This window comes from Emydura macquarii, unplaced genomic scaffold (genome assembly GCF_026122565.2).
Source record: "Emydura macquarii macquarii isolate MOO-44397 ecotype Brisbane River unplaced genomic scaffold, CSIRO-AGI_Emac_v2 contig_2422, whole genome shotgun sequence".
Taxonomy (NCBI): Eukaryota; Metazoa; Chordata; order Testudines; family Chelidae; genus Emydura; species Emydura macquarii.
The window spans coordinates 4,771,802-4,793,180 of record NW_027132559.1 but is presented as its reverse complement, the minus strand read 5'-3'; the positions used below and the strand labels follow the sequence as shown (position 1 = coordinate 4,793,180).

The 21,379-nt window shown below is 41.8% G+C and overlaps 1 protein-coding gene across 4 annotated transcripts in view; it reads left to right on the top strand.

Annotated features, from left to right (window-relative positions):
- The window catches only part of ANO10 (anoctamin 10), a 245,925-nt gene that overhangs the window by 17,303 nt on the left and 207,243 nt on the right, over window positions 1-21,379 (top strand). For all 4 annotated transcript variants that reach the window (XR_010922337.1, XR_010922338.1, XM_067561828.1 and 1 more), the window contains exons 5-6: window positions 8,159-8,278; window positions 17,937-18,506. Coding sequence is in view for 2 of the 4 variants with exons in the window: in XM_067561828.1 (XP_067417929.1) it covers window positions 8,159-8,278; window positions 17,937-18,506 (690 nt within the window). In the remaining 2 variants the exon portion in view is untranslated. The remainder of the gene's footprint in view (window positions 1-8,158; window positions 8,279-17,936; window positions 18,507-21,379) is intronic.

Genomic DNA, 21,379 nt, shown 5'->3' with positions numbered 1-21,379 from the left:
CGTGGCAGATCGTGATGCCAGGGAAGTCACGTCTGGTGAGTATGCAATTCTAATCAAACAGTAGGGACTACATCCTCTTTTGCTTTATGATTAATATGGAAAGTTAAGTTAGGAGTAGTGGGTATCTGCTTCCCAGTAGCCGTTCCAGTTACGGAGAGGATATACCCCAGAAGAGACTGTTTATGTGCACTGTGATAGCCCAAGAATCCTCCATTGAGATCTCCAAGAAACTTTCATGGAGGTACTCTGCAATCCTTTGCAGAAGGTTTCTGGGGAGGGCTAACTTATTTCTTCAAGCACAGTAGGACATTTTCCCACACCACTCCCATATTAATTCTGCTGGCATCATTGTGGCACACAGCATAGCAGCATAAGGACCAGGTCTATGCTCAGACGCTTGAAGCATCTGCTGCTTTTCTTCCTGTGTTACCCTCATGAGGCTAATATCACATATGGTCATCTAGGGGAAATGGTACAAGTTTTTCATTACAATTGCTCATACTACAAACAACAAATTCAAAGGTGTCCTTCCCCCCCCGCCTCCCCCCGCAATTATCTTGATTTCCTGGTCTCTCAACCTAGGTTTCCTTACCGCGCTGGTGGTTTTGTTGGCAGGGATCAGACTTGGTCTCAGAATTTGCAAATCCAGGACGACAACAACCAGTAGCATTAATAGGCGAGGGGGGCATTCATTTCTTCTCTTGTGGGCGCAAATTCCACTCGCCTCACCTCGGTGCTGCCCCAGACAAAGACTGCAGTTTTTGAACCTTAACACTGGTGTTTGGTCTCAAAGATACATCCAGGTTGCTGGGGCAGGGGGCATTGTCCACCAGCCATCCTGGGCTACCAGCTGGGGTTTCTCACAAGTTGCAGTACAAATCCCGTCACCCAGGCTGCTGGGCTATACTAACCATGGCTAGACCAGCAAAAAGGTTCTTTGAATATTGAGGGCTTCTGATTATGTTCTGGCTTGCACTTGAGTGTTATGAGGGGAGTGATTTTTAAATAATGACCTTGCACAAGAACTAGGGGATGCACTAACAATGGTTGCCTTGTGCTTTGTGTGCCTTGTAGTAGAAGGTGTTCTCCACACCTGCTGAGAGGCTGTCACAGATTAGAAGGCAGAAAAAGAGAACTCATGGTGACATGCTCAATGAGTTAATGAGCACCTTTGGGACAGCTGACACGGAGCTAAGAGCCTGGAGGATGTCATTGTCCGAGAAACTGGACATGGACATGGAGAGCAGGAAAGCATCCCAGGAGTATGAACATTCCACGCAGAATGAGGTGCTGTGGTTAATGAAGGATCAGTCTAACATGCTGAGGTATCTGGTTGAGCTTCAAGAAAAGCAGCTTGAGGCTAGACTTCCTTTGCAGCACTTGCGCAACTGCCTGCAAGCATCGCCCTGTTCCCAATCCCAGGAGGTGGGGGAGAAAGGGAGTGTGCAGTATCCCTTCCACTCAACACCGGGGATAGGGCCTAAGAAGAAAAGGTGGCCATTTGAAAGCCTTTGAATGGCACCACTTGTGTATTTGCAAAGACAAGCTGTATTTGTTTTTTCCCCCTCCCACATTTATCCCACTGTTTTACCAAGGTTAAATTATTTTCTTGTTTATCTGTCTTTATCTTTGTGAAATAAAAGACAAGGTGTTGAGAATGAAATACTTTATTTATTACAAGCGACGGGGTGGAGGGGGGAAGAGGAGGTGCAGTGAAACTCATGCAATGGAGGGGATTGTATGGAAAAGCTCAATGCAGATATGCGCTGCACATTAATGTGCCTCATTACTGAAACGGCTTTTCAAAGCCTCACGGAGACGTGGAGCCCCTTGCTGGGCTCTTCTTATTGCCCTGGTATTTGGCTGCTTAAAGTCAGCTGCCATCCGGTCAGCCTCCACATCCCACTTCTGCAGAAACTTCTCTCCCTTTACGTCACAGAAATTATGGAGCTTACAGCAGGCAGCGATAAAAATGGGGATGTTGCTTTCACTGAGCTCTAACCAGGTAAGCAAACTTTACCAATGACCCTTAAAACATCCAAAGGCACAATCCACCACCATTCTGCATTTGCTCAGCCTATTGTTGAACTGTTCCTTACTGCTGTCCAGGTGCCTGGTATATGGCTTCATGAGCCATGGGAGCAAGGGATAAGCTGGGTCTCACAGGATCATTACTGGCATTTCAACATCATCGATGGTTATTCTGTGATCTGGAAAGAGACTCCCTGATTGCAGCTTTCTGAACAGACCTGAGTTCCTAAACGTGTGTCATGCACCTTTCCCGACCATCCCACGCTGACGTTGGTGAAACACCCCCTGTGATCCACTCTTTGGCAAGGTGGTCTGGTGCCAAGATAGAGATATGGATGCCATCTATCACCCCACCTCAGTTAGGGAAAACCATCTACTATGTCCTGCACGTTGCCCTGAGTCACTATCATTCTTAGCAGAAGTTGATTAGTAGCCTTCCACACTTGGTTCAGCTCCCACGGTTTATTTACCAACTCGGAATTGATTCCCCACTGACCGGTAGCAGTCTGGCATTGCAGGCTTCCACACAACAATTGCCACCTGCTTCTCCACTGTCAGAGCAGACCCTATTCTAGTGCCATTGTGCTTCAGGCCTGGCAAGAGCTCTGCACAAAGTTCCTGGAAAGTGGCCTTCTGCCTTCGAAAGTTCTGCAGCCAGTGCTGGTCATCCCATATCTGCATAATGATGTGATTCCACCAGTCAGTGCTTGTTTCCCGGGACCAGAAATGGTGCTCCATCATGTTCAGCTGCAACACGACAGACAGTAGCAACCAGAAATAGTTTCGTTCTATCATTTACAGCAGAGCTGCTTGACTGACATTGCAGTGTTCCACATGGTGCGTTCTGTCTCTGGCCTCTGCAAATACTGCAGGATAAGTTGCGAGGTGTTTGTAAAGCTCACAATAAGAGTGCACAGCTGAGCAGGCTCCATGCTTCTTGGGCTATGGTGTATGTGTGGCTAAGCCAGGCTTTCGAAAAAAGGCATGAAAAAGTATTGGTTTGTTCGCTGTTGATGTCAGGGAATGGAGGGAGGCAATTGCATCATGGGAGGTTGAAGCCATGCTCCCATCTCCCCCTGTGACAATGTTTTGGACCCATTGCAAGTCCTTCACAAAATCCCTTGTACCTAATTGAACTGTGGGATAGCTACCCACGGTGCACTGCTTTGTGCATTGATGCAACCGCTGTTTGTGAGGACGCACTCCACTGATGCAATAAGCATTGTGAGGACATGCCCAACTGATTTAATTATGTCAAGTGCTGGATGTTGATTTAAATTAAGTTGACTTAACTTTGTAGTGTAGACATGCCCTCAGACAAGTTAGATGTCTTCAAGTCACCAGGGCCTGATGAAATACATCCTAGGATACTCAAGGAACTGACTGAGGAGATATCTGAGCCATTAGCAATTATCTTTGAAAAGTTATGGAAGATGTGAGAAATTCCAGAGGACTGGAAAAGGGTAAATATAGTGCTAACCTATAAAAAGGGGAATAAGAACTATCCAGGAAATTATAGACCAGTCAGTTTAACTTCATTACCCAGAAGTAAAGGAACAAATAATTAAGCAATCAATATGCAGACCACCTAGAAGATAATAAAGGAATAAGTAACAACCAGCATGGATTTCTCAAGAACACATAATATCAAACCAAATTAATAGCTTTCTTTAACAGGATAACAAGCCTTGTGGATAATGGGGAAGCAGTAGATGTGGTGTATCTTGATTTCAGTAAGTCTTTTGTTACTGTCTTGCATGACCTCATAAACCAACTAGGGAAATACAACCAAGATGGAACTACTATAAGTTGGGTGCAAAACTGGTTGGAAAACTGTTCCCAGAGAGTAATCAGTGGTTCACAGTCAAGCTGGAAAGGCATATTGAGTGGGGTCCCTCAGGGATCAATTCTGGTTCTGTTCAATATCCACATCAGTGATTTAGATAATGGCAGAGGGAGTACATTTAAGTAGTTTGTGGATGATACCACACTGGGAGGAGTTGCAAGTGCTTTGGATGATATAATTAAAATTCAAAACGATCTGGACAAACTGGAGAAATGATCTGAAGTAAGTAGGATGAAATTCTATAAGGGCAAATGCAAAGTACTCCACTTAGGAAGGAACAATCAGTTGCACACATACAAAATGGGAAATGACGGATCTGGGGGTCATAGTGGATCACAAGCTAAATATAAGTCAACAGTGTAATGCTGTTGCGCAAAAAAAAAAAAAAAAAAGCAAACATTCTAGGATATATTAGCAGGAGTATATATAAGCAAGACATGAGAAGTATTCTTCCACTCTATTCTATGCTGATACAGCCTCAACTGAAGTATTGTGTCCAGTTCTGGGAAACATAGACAGATTGCTCTCCTCTGGACTTTCTCCAATACAAATTATTAAAGGTCTGGAAAACATGACCTGTGAGGAAAGATTGAAAAAAAAATGGGGTTGTTTGGTCTGGAGAAGAGAAGACTGAGAGGAGATACAATGACAATTTTCAAGTACATAAAAGGTGGAGGGAGAAAAATTGTTCTCGTTAACTTCTGAGGATAGGACAAGAAGCAGTGGGCTTAAATTGTAGTAAGGGAGGTTTAGGTTGGACATTAGGTAAAAAATTCCGAACTGTCATGGTAGTTAAGCACTGGAAATAAATTGCCTTGGGAGGTTGTGGAATTTCCATCATTGAAGATTTTTAAGATCAGGTTACACAATCACCTGTCAGGAATAGTCTAGATAATACTTAGTCCTGTCTTGAGTGCAGGGGACTGGACTAGAAGACGACTTAAGGTCCCTTCCAATCCTACACTTCTATGATTTTATGGAATGTTGCTGTTTAGTAATAAGTCAAAGATCTTGTCTAGGATTCTCTGTCAATATTTAAGATATTAGTATCTAGGACACTAGGACTCCAGCATTATCATCTTTTCAACTGTATCTGAAATGTTTGGAAAACTGTTTTTACTCATGTGACATTGCGGCTTCCTGGCAAAGGGTCCCCTGTTCTTTGAAAACAAGTCTCATCTCAGACCTGATAACTCACTACACCAAACACGTCTTACATGTTATTTTTTATGGATAAATATTCTGTAAGATATCTACAGAAAGCTTGTAACATGTCAAGATTCTTAATCATTGCGAGATGTATGTACTGATAATATTTAAGGAATAATGTATTTATATTGAAAGTATGCTTTATGTACTTGAAGTAAAAATTAGTTACCAGATTATAATTTGCCTCAGTGATGGCCCATTCAAACAGGAGGGAGTTGTCTCCCCACCTTGGTGGTCTGGTGATGTAATGCAAGGCTCCATTGTCTAGCCTTGCTCCATCCCAAGGTTTTCAATGAAAAACCATCAGACAGAACTGAAAACAATCAAAACCACTTGAAGATTGGAGAGGGGAAAAAGTAAAGACAGAAGACTGTTTCAGTATAATAGAGGGTGAGAAAAGGCACTCTGTATCCTTTCACTGAGGAGATGTCTTGGGAAGCAGGGATGTTCTCATGAAAAATTGGAGCCTGTGAAGCCAGCCAACTCTGACACAGACTGAACTTTGGAGGGGAAACCTACTTTATTAGTTAGAAAGGTAACCATTAATAAGCGTAGACCCAAGTTCACATTTTATGATTTTGTTTTGTATTATATCCATTTGTTTCCACCACACACTCATTTCTAGTTAGCCCTCTGTTCTTTCTTAAATAAAACTGTTTGTTTTTATTATAAATTATCACAAATGCTGTATGATTTTACAGGAGCAGTAATTTAAAATAAAATTGTTTACTGGGGTACACTGGTCCTTTGGGGGCAGAAGATCTGGGATTTCTCTGAGTAGCCAGTGTCAGGGGCTGGATAATCACAGGGGAACAATTTAAAGAGATTCATGGATGGGGAATGGAGGTGAACTTACTGTTAACCTGCAAGGCAAAGGTAGAGCTGGCATATCCCAGAGGAAAGTGCTTGAGTGGCTGAAAGGTTGTTGGAATTAGGGAGCTAATACCCAGCCACCATAAGCATGACTCTCAGTCTTGGGTGCTCCAAGAACAATCACAATACACACTAGTGGGAAAACCAGCAGATACAGATGAAATAGCTTCGATTTTATACAATAAATTTACTTACATTTATGAAAAAATATGCATGCTGTGTGGGTAGAAGATGATAGCTTGTAACTTTCTGGAAGCAAATTGCAGACAATGTAGACCAGTGTTTCTCAAATAGTGTTCGGGTTCCTTGGGCCGAGTTGAAGGGTTCCGCGAAAAAGTGGAACCACGCTGGCGAAATTAAGAGAAATTGCGCGCCGCTGAACAGCTGGCAGTGCGCCGCTGAACAGCTGATGGCGCTGCGCAGCGGAAAACAGCTTAGAGAGGGCGCTGCCGAAAAGGGGAAAATTTCCTGGTCTTGTTGGCGGAGGGTATGGCATGGCCGCCCAAGGGTTCCGCGGCGAAATATAATTGAGAAACACTGATGTAGACAATTAGTTAATATTTATTTATTATCTTGTAGTTGCTTTGGAAGGATCATATGATAAGATGCTTTATTTGATGTGATTTACTTTAGATAATGATGTATTTGGTTTGTCTCCTTATGAAAGAAACAGAAACAGTAACAATGTTTCCAGAGTCACTAGTATTACGTTACTGAGAAAAGAAGTTTGGTTTCATTTGCAGTTCTCTTAATCATCCTGGGAAGATCCTTTTTTCTCTGACTTGAGAGCTCTTTTATTTCATGGGGGAAGGGAGCAATAAGGGAGTACTACTTTTAGGAAACTAGCCCATTGGCATATAAGTGGTTTCTTAAATAAATGTACCATATTTTTTAATATCTGTGGATTATTATAGTTTGTTTTTATATTTCAATGTTAATATTTACAGAATAGAAAGATTTGTCTTTTAATAGCTCAGGAAATTTGTATAGAAGATCAGTTGTAAATGTCTGTCAGAGGTGAGTCTGAGGGTATTTCTACACCACAGTGGTACTGCTGTAGTGCTATACTGTAGATGCTTTCTCCATTGATGAAAGGAGTTTTTCTAGTGATATAGGTAATCCACCTGTGAGAGGTGGTAGCTGGGTCATTGGAAGAACTCTTTCATCAACCTAGCTGTATCTACAGTTGGTGTTAGGTCACTTTTAACTATGATTCACGGGGTGTGAAATTTTTCACAGCCCTGAGTGAGGCACATAGGTTGATTTAAGTTTTAGCTGTAGAGCTGTCCTGAGTCAGTTGTAAAAGAAACAGAATGAATTTTGTTCATAACAGATCTATGTATATGCCACACATATATGTTGAGTTGACATTTATGCGATAAACTGCTGAGCTATGTGTTACATACATTTATCATATACTTTTTACTGCCTCATCTGCCCTTTGCCTTTTAATCCATTTCCCCAGGCCCATTCTAAAATCCCAACCCCCGACTACCTAATATTGATGTGCACATAACATAAACAGTACTTGCCTTTTGTCATGAAAATTGGATACAAATGTATTAGGGAATATTGAGATTTTTTTAATACTGAGCAGAGCATTCAGATTTGTATACTTCGTAATTTAAGAAGAAACATGTTAGCTTTTAAAGTGTTTTTACTTTTCCCGTAAGAAATGAAACAATACTAAAATAAAACCTACTTCTTTTAGTTTGGTTTGGTAGGCTTAATTTTTTTTAAATATTCATAATTTTTGGTGTTCATGAAAATGACAGAATTCGCTAGAGCCAGGCACAATGACAGGTGCTGTTAAAGCTTCCCTGTATAGCTATATGATTGCATTTCAGTTCTGATCTGCTATACCACCTGCTGTTCAGAGACTGCCAGCCTGTGGAGTAGTTTGTATGATTTAGCTGGATTATCCATATTCTCTTGCAGACAGCATTTAAGCCCAGGTCTTTGTAGGAGCATTAACCAATTGTGCACCCAACCCCTTTATTAGATAAAGTTATGTTAGTATAGAAAGATTTTGAAATGCACATCGTATGTGTATTATAAGGATTTAAGTAGCAAGTTAGAATTGTTTATTTCAAAGGAATTTTAGGCTTGCTAGGTACAACATAATCCAATGCAAGCATGCCAACTGTACTATGACTTTACAGAAGCCGTGTAAGCATAGTTTTTTCCACTTTCTTTCAGTGAGAAGATTGCTGACCAGTGGTATCCTAGTTCAGATTTTCCCACTCCATGATGCAGAAGAATTGAAGAAGCTCCAGTACACCTGGTATGGCCAGGTCAAAATTAGTTATCAACCTTTAGGTATGTTAGCACTTATTTCGCTGAAAAAAATAAAAGGACTTGAAACCAGAAGTGACTCCAGTGGTGGTGAGCTTTTGAGAAGCTAGCTGTCCTTCTCTAATCAAGAGAGGTCTCCTTGAGTACAGACTTCTGATCCTGCTGACTCACTTTATCTAAACTATTTCCCTGAAACTTTTGGATAAGTAGGGTTGCATGGCAGCAGGTTAAGAGAAGTTGCAAAAGTGTGACTTGCTGGGGGTTAATGAACTTCAAAGGTCTGTTGGCAAAGGCATTGAAGATTGAAACTCGGGACAGAAAGTCTTCTGTTTTGTATCCCTCTCTAATCTTTTCCCAGCCCTTAAAAAAAAAAAAAAAAAAAAAAAAAAACCTCTAGGAAATTAAATGTAGGAAAGAGTACATATAATGTGGTGTTAAAGTTTCACAGTTACGCACACAGAAGCAAGGAAATGCCATTGTTAGTCATAACTCAATTTGAGCAATAACAGTTCAACCATCTTTGAGTATGAGCAGAATGTGGGGGGAAAACCTCATCATAAAAAGGAATTCTTACAAGTGTATTTTTAATGGCTCTAGTGCTAACGTAGCTGGGAAAGAAAGTTAAAATCTGACTGAATATTCTGGTGAAAATTGGTTTTGGTTGCATTTCTATTCTAATTTTTATACCATGCCCATCACAATAGTATATGAGCACCTAGTTATGAATTAGCTGACTTATTTGGATTTGACAATTGTACTTCAGGCATATATAGTACTTTAAATACATTTTTTAGCATTTCTTACCAGTCTTTTAAGTGAAGGATGTATAATACTGCTCATGCATACATGGAAACATAACTACATATTGTACTGAGAAGGAGAAAAACGCTGTTTCAGTTGGATACTATATATATAAAGTGTGAATTGTATAAGGCAAAGCTTTGTCATGGACTTTGTTTTTCTGGTGTACACAGAATAGTACACAATAGAAGATACTATACATCTAAGTTTGTAGAAAAAACGTTTGATATTTGAGAAATTATATGCTAATGTAATAAAAGATTAAGTTGTAATGTATACATGTAAGTGCATGGGGTCAACAAAGATTGCATATCCATTCTTAAATTCAACATTTTTCATTGTACTTTTGAGTGTGTAAGCTTAACAGTTAAGGTCCCACAGGAATTGAAGAAACTTAAATGATAGAAATTTTCATGGTAGCTTCTAACATTTCATGTCTCAGCTAAAGTAAAAAAAAGCATCCTCAGTTATGACAAGTCTTTGTCCAGGCTAAAGAAAATATTTTGCTCTGAGTGGCTCTCTGCAATCTTTCCATGTTAAGCTCAATCTTTAATAGCTGTAGTAGGCCTCTCTCTAAGCTGAGCTTGACAGTCTTTTTCAGGGCTGGAGCAAATCTTTCCAGCTCAGAAGGCTTCTAGGCTAACCTCAGTCCAAGGCTGACAGACTCTTCCAAAGCTGAAGCAGGAATCTCTAACCCAGGTTAAACTGACTCTTTCAAAGCTGGGGCAAGCTATAGCTTCCGAATCTTGCACCTGCTAAACTCCAGCCAATCAGCAATCTCTGTGTAATAGACCACTCTGTCACAATGTCATAAAGACCATGTTTTTATGCATGTGTGCAGTGTCTCTGTTAAAGTTTTGCATTAGCCTTAATTTAGGCATTTCTTTACTTTTGAATGCCTAACTATGCAATTTTAACTTGGTAATAACAGTGTTTTGGAATCAGTAATGCTTTAATTGCTATTAGTATTTTGTTTCTACTGGCTATTTAATGCTCTTGTTGTAGATGTTAAGATAAACTGTAGTTCTTCAAGTAGTATCCCTCTGCGTGCTCCAGTTTAGGTGTATCTGCGCCTCGAATCAGAAATTTTAGGGAGCGGTGTCCAATCGATCTGCACATGCGCTTTCCCTCCCTTGCGGTTTGCCTGGAGGCTGTCAAGCGCGGCACAGGCAAACCACCCTCAGTTCCTTCTCGAGTGCTTTTGGCCTCGAACAGAGCGAGCAGTTGTGTCTTCCATCTCTGCATCATTAATATAGGAAGTAGTTATTTTTAGTCTTTGTTTTTTAATAGTTAGAATTTCTGTTTCTTCTTTGAGTAGTGTCCCAGGCTGCTCCATTCTAGGTGTCGGCGCGTCGTCGATCAGAGATTTTTACCAGCAGTGCTCATCCAGATCGTGCATGTGCTATCCCTGTCTCACGGCACCATTGGTGCCCTTTTCATCATGTGCGACCTGGTCCCCCCCTCAGTTCCTTCTCAACTGTCCACTGTCTGAGATGGAGCCTCCAGCAGTTTCTAATAGCTCGATTAACAAACCCTAATCGTTAGATTTTTCTATAGATTTTAGTCAAATACCCTTAATTTTAGTCTAATTAATTAAAAAAAAATTTCCCCCAACTTATATTCCTCTTAAATTTAGCTAGTAGTTTTTCCTCCACTGAGGTGATGCGATATGCCAGGGTCACCTGGATTGAAATCATGCACCTTCTGCAGGGATGCAAGCCAGCATCTGACGGGTGAGACACACATCTCTCAAAAATGCCAACATTGCAAAAACCTGAAATCCAGAGCCAGGTAGGATAGAGACCTATGCCTGAAGCTCATCCTTATGGAGAGATCCTTTAGACTGGCTTCTGATCCTGGTCAAGACAAATCCTCATCACAGGACAAGACCAGCAGGAAAAGACCCATCTCCTGCATGAAGCCCACCTCGGCACTGGCACCATCGGTAGCGCCAACAACACTGGCACCGAGGAAACACAGAAAGTGCTGGCACCATGGGCGAGAGGAGGACGAATTTCTAACATCTTCCCCTCTATCCTCTCTATATGGCGCACATACCTACCTCCCTGGCGCAATTTGCTCAAGACAAACCCATCTCTCCCATATCCTTTTCCAGTGACGACAAGGACGACAGGGAAGAGGTTACGTTCTCTCCCCAACACTCCTCTCCGAAGGCGCAGACAGTTAAACGTTGGTCACATCCCAGACGTCCATCACACCCATGGTTCGGACCCTCCTGGCCTGGGCCACCATACACAGTGGCCTGGATGGGAGACGTGATCTATGAATTCTGTATCACAGACCATCAACCTCCCACAGACACAGAGATGAGTCACCAACAAAATCCATTCCAGCAGGCACTGAATCTCAAAGTCCCGGGGAAATGGAGGAAAGCATGCAGCAGGAAACAACACTACTTGCACATAACTCATCCTTCTCCCAAGATGAGTCCATAATTCCCTTGCCGCCTCCACCCAATACTGCTGATGACTTCAATCAATTCCAGGACTTGTTTAAGAGAGTGGGAGACAACATAGAGATCTCACTCACATTGCTGAAGTTGCTGAAAATCTTGGACTTCATCTTCCTCTAAAATCACTCTCCCCTGGATGATGCCCTAATGGAGCCTGCCAATAATATCTGGCAAATGCCAGCTACTATTCCCCCCACTTGCAAAATGGCTGACAAAAAATATTATGTCCTTGCCAAGGACACAATTTCTTTTCACCTACCCACCTAATTCTCTGGTCATAGAGGCAGCCAACCAGAGGGGCAAACAACACCACTATAAGTCGATGCCTCAGGATAAGGATGACGAGAATGGATTTATTGAGCAGAAAGGTATACACCTCAGCAACCCTGCAGCTAAGAGTCGCAAACTGTGCAGAGTTGCTATCAAATTATGATCACAGCTATGCAAAAATATCAGAATTTATTGAGCATATCCCCGACAATAAGAGGGAACAATTTCAATCCCTCATAAAAGAGGGACAACTGGTAGTGAGGATGGCATTACAAACCTCCCTCGATGTCGCTGACACCGTGGCCAGAACAGTTGCAGTTGCTGTTGTCATGCATAGATCTTCGTGGCTGTACTCAGCGGCTCTGCCCGAACAACTGCAGGCCACCATCAAGGATCTTCCATTTGATAAGAAAAACTCTTTGCTGAGAAAATGGATGAGATCATGCACATGTACGGCATGTACACACCTGTAATGAGAAGAAAACCGTTTTTAGATATCAACCTTATAACTCCAGGTACCAACATCACTCACAATACAGGCAAGTCGACCCACCTTGCAATAGACAACGACCTCAGTGGCACAGACAATCCAACCAGCAGCTATCAACATCCCAGGCTGCCCCTTCAACACCTCAATTTAGAGGGTTTGGTCGAGTGCCTGCTTGACCTCCCACATTGTCCAGAGCCAAAAAATTTGACAAATGCCATTCTCTTCAACTGCCTATTACGACCCTTCTACCAATCCTGGGCAAACATCACAATGAACAGATGGGTCTTGGAAATTGTCCAATAGGGATATACTATCCCCTTTATCTCCACATCTACTACCCAAACCCTTTTCCCATCCCTCTTTAGGGACCCGTCTCATGAGCACCTGTTACAACAAGAGGGGGAACATCTACTGCAAATAGGTGCCATAGAACACATCACTCCTCCACACAGGGGCAGAGATTTCTATTCCCATTATTTCCTGACCCAAAAGAAGACTGCAGGTTGGAGACCAATCTTAGACCTCAGGAAATTGAACAAATTCAAAAAAGTTGAAAAATTCAGGATGGTCATTTTGTCTACCATAATACCAGCATAGGAACACAGGGACTGGTTTGCAGCCCTGGACCTTCAGGACGCATATTTTCATATTGCCATTCATCCAGCTCACAGAAGATTCCTGAGATTAACACTAGGAATCAACCATTATCAACACATGGTGCTACCTTTCGGTCTTTCCACCGCTCTGAGGGTTTTTTCCAAAATGTTCACCGTTGTACCTACACACATATTCCCCTACCTCGTATATTGCTTGATAAAGGCACGCAGCCAACTGCAGGCCATTCAAGTGGTACAAATTACAATAACATTATTCCAGAAACTAGGATTGATTATAATCAACAAAAAGTCTATCAGAGAACCTCTGCAACAAATAGAGTTCATAGGGGCATACCTAGACTCTATCACAGCCAGAGCATCCCTACCAAGAGCCGGGTTCGATGCTATAGTAAACCTGGAATCCACAATAAGGATCAGTCCGACATTGAATGTACACGTCTCTAAATGCTGGGATATATGGCTGCCACTACCTTCAAAATGTGACGTGCACAATTACACATGCGAGCCCTACAACTATGGCTCTCGACAATGTATAAACCACACAAACACTTGCTACACTAAACAGTGGTAATGCCAAACAAAATCAAACAACCACTGAAATGGTGGACGCAACCCAACAACTTAATATCAGGTGTCCCAGTCACAGGGGAAACACCTTCAATCATTATAACTACGGACACATCCCTAATTGGATAGGGAGCACACCTACTGGAACACACAGTACAAGGAAGGTTGTCCCTAGAAGAAACAAAATTACACATAAACCTACTAGAACTATGCGCTGTCTGCAACGTGTCTCTCCACTTCCTACCTAATATAGAAAGCAAATTGATAAAGATAATGACGGACAACATCGCGTGCATGTTCTACATCAATCGAAAGGGAGGAGCAAGATCCAAGTCCCTATGCACAGAAGCGATAGAACTGTGGAACTGGTGTATACGCCACAATATCAACATCTCAGCAGCCTACGTACCTGAGATTTAGACACCACCGCAGATACCCTCAGCAGGCAATTCACCAGCAGTCACACAACGGAATCCTGAAAAACATTTTTCAACAATGGGATCACCCCAAAATCAATCTGTTTGCCACAAGGCACAATCACAAATGCTTTCACTTCTGCTCAAGAGGAGGACTAGGAAAAGGATCAATGGGGGACACATTCCGCCTCAACAGGAAGGTGGACCTCCTTTATGTATTTCCACCCATCCCATTGATACTCAGAGCCTTACACAAAATACGCAATGGCAAATTGAAAGTAATAATGATAGCTCCTTTGTGGCCCAGACCAACATGGTTCACTAACCTGATGCAAATGTCAGTCTGCACACCCACTATTCAAGGATCTCCTAGCTCAGGACAAAGGACGCATCCTTCATCCAGATCTGAAGAAGTTACATCTAACAGCATGGCTCCTAACTGGTTCTGACAAGCAGAACTACAATGTTTAGAACCAGTAAAGCACATTTTATTAAACAGCAGAAAACCTGCTACAAGAAAAACTTGCATCCAAAAATGGCTCAGTCACCTTTATGGTGCCAGCAGAAGCAGATCACTGTCACAGCTGCACCAATTCCCATTATATTGGACTATCTTCTGAACCTAAAAGAAGCAGGGCTATCAATTAACTCACTCAAGATACACCTAACAGCCATTACCACTTTCCACAAACACACAGATAAGACAACCTTTGCATACCCCATTGTGAAACACTTTATGACAGGTATACAGAAGGTATACCCAGATATATGGCCCTCCACAATACCGTGGGATCTCAGTTTAGTCCTAAGAACCATTATCAAGCCACCATTTGAACCCTTAGCGATGCGTTCGCTAACGTATACCGTATTTCCCCATGTATAAGACACTCCCATGTATAAGACGCACCTTAATTTTGGGGCCCGAAATTTGAAAATAAATGTATTACGGTACATCACCGGTAAGTACCACTGTATAAGACGCACCCAGTTTTTAGACCCCAAATTTTTCGAAAAAAGGTGCGTCTTATACATGGGGAAATACAGTATGTCGATGAAAGTATCATTCCTAGAGGTTATCACATCTGCAAGACATGTAGGTGAGCTCAGAGCACTTATGGCCCATCTACCATACACAATCTTCTACAAGGATAAAATAACACTTAAACCTCACCCAAAATTTCTCCCCAAAGTCACTTCAGCATTCCACCTAAACCAATCCATTCACCTACCTACATTTTACCCAAAACCCCACCACAATGCACAGGATGGGGCCCTCCACATACTGGACATCAGGCAGGCCACAGCGTTTTACCTAGAAAGAACAAAGCCATTCAGAAAATTCCCCAAACTTTTTGTATCAATTGCAGAACGTTCCAAAGGAAATGCTGTATCCACAAACAGACTCTCAAAGTGGATCTTGAGCTGCATCCACACATGCTACACACAAACAGTTGTAACAGCACCACAAGGGGTCAGAACACATTCTACCAATTAGGCTGTGGACATGGAGACACAATGTACCTGGTGGCCAAGGAAGAACCAGCATCCCCATTACTTGATACCGGGGCTCCGGTACAGAGCATGTCTCGATGCCTGGATGCACCAATGACACCAGGCCATTTACTGCCAGCACTACAGTCAGTGCCACCCTTACCGAGTGAGGAATCAGATCGTGACCAGGATGATATTTCCATGGCCTCTCACCATGGTCTGCTGTCACAATATTGGGCACCTCTGTACCAATCACAGTAATATGCAAAGCAGCTACCTGGGCCTTGGCCCACACTTTCACAAAACATTATGCCATCAATCAAGCATAAAGAGCTGATGCAGTAATTGGACTGTCAGTATTCTCTTCCATTCAACCTAATAACTCCGAAGTCCTCTTTGCCAAATGAAGGCACTGCTCGAGAGTCACCTACAGTGGAGCACCCACAAGGACACTATTCAAAGAAGAAGAGAAGGTTGCTCACCTTGTGCAGGAACTGAGATTCTTTGAGATGTATCCCCCTGTGGGTGCTACACTAACATCCCCTTTCCCCTCTACTTCGGGGTCAAGGCCAGGGCTCCACTGTAGAGAAGGAACAGAGAGAGGACCGGGTTGCACGTGCCAAAAGGGTACCAACAGTGCCGTCAGATGTGGATGACGTATGCATGACATGGACGAGTACTGCTGGTAAAAATCTCCGATCGACAACATGAGGACGTGCCGACACCTAGAATGGAGCACCCACAGAGAGAGACATCTCGAAGAACCTAAGTTCCTGCACAAGATGAGTAGCCTGCTCTTCTTTATTGGGAGAAGAAGAAAAAACTCTTTTGCATTTTCCTCACCTTTTTGAGGGTGATAGCCCTACCAGGGGCATACATGCCTCTCCCAGTTTCAAGAGGTGCCTTTCCTGGAACGAAACAATTTCGATAACAGATGGACACTCTTGCTATGTCTGGTGCCTGGGATTTGAAGGATTCCTGTGGTCTTAATCTAGTTCTCAGAGCCTTGACTAGGCCTCTCTTTGAGCCCACAGTGATTTGCTCTCTCTCTCTCACATCTGTCCATGAAGAAATTTCTGATCATCACCTCAGCTAGGTGTATAGGAGAATAGTGACCCTCATTCCACTCCCACCATTCACAGTATTTTTTAAAGACAAAGTAACATTGAAGCTGCATCCCAAGTTTCTCCCTAAAGTAGTCTCCACTTTTCATATGAATCAACAAATCCATCTTCTGTTTGTTCCTAAAACCACATCATGACAACAGGGAAGCGATTCTACGTGTGCTAGATGTTAGAAGAGTGCTAGCATTCTACTTGGACAGAACTAAGGACTTTAGGAAGTCTCCTAAACTCTTCCTTTTTTTCATGGAAAGAGCCAAATGGCTTCAATATGGCTCAAAGATTATCCAAATAGATGTCTGGTTGCATTACTCAGTGTTCCCAGAGACGCAACATTTTGTCTCCATCCAGATTCCACACGCACTCCATGACGTCAATTCCTACCTTGGTCGCATTCCTTAAGGATGTCCCCATGTCAGAAATTTGTAGAACTTCTTCACCTTGGACGTCTGCCCGTACTTTTGCAGAGCACTATGCGATCCCTGGAGATTGAGCCTCCAGTGCTATCTTCACCTCCACAGTTGTCGTCTCTGGAATAACAGACTCCACTCTGCAGCCCCAGCCCTCCATAGAGTATACTGCTGTGAAATCACCTACAGTGGCACATGCTTGGGGACACTACTCGAAGAAGAAGAAGAAGAAGAGGAAGTTATTCACCCTGTGCAATAACGATGGTTCTTTGAGATGTGTCCCTAACCACCACTCTCCTCCTCCTCTACTTGGTAGTTCTCAATATGGGGCTCTGCGGTAGAGAAGGAATTGGGTGTGGTTCATCTGCACAGTGCCAGATAGCCTCAAGGGAAACCACGAGGAAGAGCGCACGTGTGGGCCAAACGGATAGTACTACTTAAAATCTCCTATTCGAGGTGCAGGGGAGCAGATACACCTTGAGTGGAGCACCCATAGGGGGACACATCTCGAAGAACCATCGTTACTGCACAGGGTGAGTAACTTTCTCTCATGGCTCCCATACTAATTTTTTTTTTTTTTCTTCAAATATACATTCTGCTACTTTTGGAGGTGGGGGAAGTATCACAGAGAAGTAGTGATATCCGTTTTATCTGTTTAGGAAATTGAAATTTGACCTATTGTCTTAACCTGAAACTTCATTTCATATATTACACTAAGACCTATGTTGGGAATTGTTTAAAATAATAAGATATGTTGGTGAAATGGATAAGCTGTTTACTTAATGATAATATCTGAGAAGAAATCTTGTCTTCAGTGCAACCAGTAAGACATAGGAACCTAATGTTCATTCCTTCTTTTAGTGTGCCAGTCAGATAACTTCTGTTTAATGCAGTTCCTACTGAAGATTTTAGTACTTCTGTCTCAGAATATTTTTAAAAAGCTTTGTGTGCTTTGAAAAATAAATTTTCCTGGTGTTTCCCCCTTGCCTTGGCTTAGGTTTTGATTTTTTTTTAATCTCTCAACAGATGAAATCCGGTGCTACTTTGGTGAAACAATTGCTCTCTATTTTGGCTTCTTGGAGTACTTCACATTTGCTTTGGTTCCTATGGCTCTCATTGGGATTCCTTACTATGTGTTTGCATGGGAAGACTACGACAAGTATGTGATGTTTGCCTCATTCAATCTGCTTTGGTCTACAGTGATCCTTGAAGTTTGGAAGCGCTGCTGTGCTATTATGACATACAGGTGGGGGACACTGTTGATGAAGCGGCAGTTTGAGGAGCCAAGGCCAGGATTCCATGGGGTTTTGGGAATAAATCCTGTCACTGGCAAGGAGGAGCCAGTATACTCAAGTATTAAAAGACAGATACGAATTTATCTGGTGTCTTTGCCATTTGTGTGCCTTTGCCTCTATTTCTCACTCTATGTCATGATGATTTACTTTGAGTTGGAGACTTGGGCCCTGGATTATCATGAGGAGAATGAGTCTTACTTTAGCAGCTTGATGCTATTTGTACCCAGCATCATCTATGCTGTTGTGATTGAAATGATGAACCGCATCTACCGGTATGCTGCAGAATTCTTAACATCATGGGGTAAGACTTGTCTTTTTTTTTCTTTCTATTTTTATTTTACATAAGAAAGTAAAAAGCTCAAATATTTTATTTTTATATATATATATATATATATAAAACATTTTCTAGCAAGGTAGCCATTTCCTAAACTGACTGCTGTGTACATAATGAAAACTGTCTGGACAAATCCACTATTTAGTTGGCAGGATATGTTATCACAACTTCTTCTTTGAGTGTTTGTTTGTAATTGTATATTTTTATTCCAGTCTTGGTGTGCATTTGCTCCATGCGCTCAAGATTAAAGACTTTTGGCCAGAAGTGTCCATTGGATCAAGTCATGTTCCCTGAGTTCCCTTGTGCTCCTGTACTAATGGCAGAAAGGGCAGTGCAGGACCAGTTGCCACTTGGTTCCTTCTCACCACCTGTGGCTTTGAGATAGACCTCCCAGTGTCTGCACCTATTCTCACTTTGTTATAGTGATTTTAGGAATCAATGTATATATTAGTGTCATTTGTTTAGTTAGTTAGTTGACCATTGGCACCTCCCCATTTTTTTATTGATAAATTATAGCTAGTTTTTTGGGAAGTCTTGTTAATTCTTCCTTCTCTTGTATATGTTCCCCACCAGACTTTCTGTGGTACCAGGATTTTATGATGTCACATCCAAAGTCACTTGGATTCAAATATTACCCATCTTGTGAGGCAACAGTTCAAGTTCTTGGTGGGCCCATAAGGTGTCTCAGAATCGTAGACTGGAAGAGACCTTGAGAGGTCTTAATGCAGTCTCCTGCATATAAGGCAGGGCTCAGTATTATTTAGACCATCCCTGACAGGTGATTGTCTAACTTGCTCTTAAAAACCTCCAATGATGGAGATTCCACAATCTCTCTAGGCAATTTATTTCCAGTGCTTAACTACCCTGACGGTTCAGAATTTTTTCCTAAAGTCCAACTTAAACCTCTTTTGTTGCAATTTAAGCCCATTACTACTTGTCCTATCCTCAGAAATTAACAAGAACAATTTTTCTCCCTCCTTCTTGTGACCTTTTATGTACTTGAAAACTGTTATCATATCCCACTCAGTCTTCTCTTCCCCAGACTAAACAAACCCAATTTTTCAATCTTTCCTTGTAGGTCATGTTTTCTAGACCTTTAATAATTTTTGTTGTTGTTCTCTGGACTTTCTCCAATTTGTCCATATCTTTCCTGAAATGTGGAGCCAAATATAGCCACTGAGGTTGCATCAATGCAGAGTAGAGTGAAAGAATTACTTCTTGTGTCTTGCTTACAATATTCCTGCTAATATATCCCAGAATGCTTGCTCTTTTTGCAGCAGTGTTACACTGTTAACTTATATTTAGCTTGTGATCCACTATGACCCCCAGATCCTTTCTCAGTACTTTTTCCTAGGCAATCATTTCCCATGTTGTATGTGTGCAACTGATTGGTCTTTCCTAAGTGGAGTACTTTCCATTTGTTCTTCCTTATTGAATTTCTTCCTATTTACATCAGACCATTTCTCCAGTTTGTCCAGATCATTTTGAATTTTAATCCTATCTGAAGTACTTGCAACCCCCCTCTCAACTTTGTATCATCCACAAACTTTGTAAGTGTGCTCCCTATGCCTTTATCTAAATCACTGATGAAGATACTGAAGAGAACCAGACCCAGGATTGATCTCTGCAGGACCCCACTAGATATACCTTTCCAGCTTGACTGTGAACCACAGATAACTAATCTCTGGGAACAGTTTTCCAACCAGTTATGTACCCACCTTCTAGTAGCTCCATCTAGGTTGAATTTCCCTAGTTTGTTCATGAGAAGTCATGCAAGACTGTGTCAAAAGCCTTACTAAAGTCACATCTACATACATACCACATCTACCACTTCCTCTCATCCACGAAGTTTGTTACCCTGTCAAAGAAAGCTGATAGGTTAGTTTGACATTATTTGTTCTTGAGAAATCCATGCTGACTCTTACTTTATTCTTTTATTATCTTCTAGGTGTTTGCAAATTGATTACTTAATTATTTGCTCCATTATCTTTCCAGGTACTGAAGTTAAGCTGACTGGTCTGTAATTCTCTGGGTTGTCCTTATTCCCCTTTTTATATATTTGCCCTTTTCCAGTCCTCTGGAATCTCTCCCATCTTCCGTGACTTTTTCGAAGATAATTGCCAATGGCTCAGATATCTCCTGTCAGCTCCTTGACTGCTCTAGGATGTATTTCATCAGGCTGTGGCAACTTGAAAATATCTAATTTATGTAAGTAATTTTTAACTTGTTCTTTCCCTGTTTTTGCCTCTAATACTATCTCATTTCACTGGCGTTCACTATGTTAGATGTCCAATTGCTACTAAACTTTTGGTGAAAACTGAAACAAAGTCATTTAGCACTTCTGCCATTTCCACATTTTCTGTTATCTTCCCCCCCTCCCCCCCCATTGAGTAATGGGCTTTTACCCCATCCTTGGCTTTCCTCTTGTTTCTAATGTATTTCTAAAATATTTTCTTGTTACCCTTTGTCTCTAGCTGTTTTAATCTTTTGTGCCTTCACCTTTCCAATTTTATCCCTATATGCTTGTGTTGTTTGTTTATATTCATCCTTTGTAATTTGACCTATTTTGCACTTTATTAGGACACTTTTTTGAGTTTCAGATAATTGAAGATCTTCTGGTTAAGACAGGGTGGTCTCTTGCCATACTTCTGATCTTTCCTATTCAGTGGCATGGTTTACTCTTGTACCCTTGAAAAATTGCCAGCTCTCTTGAACTGTTTTTCCACTTAGACTTGCTTCCCATGGGATCTTACCTACCAACTGCTTGAGCTTGCTGAAGTCTGCCTTCTTGAAATCCATTACCTTTATTGTGCTCTTTTCCCTCCTACCATTTATTAAAA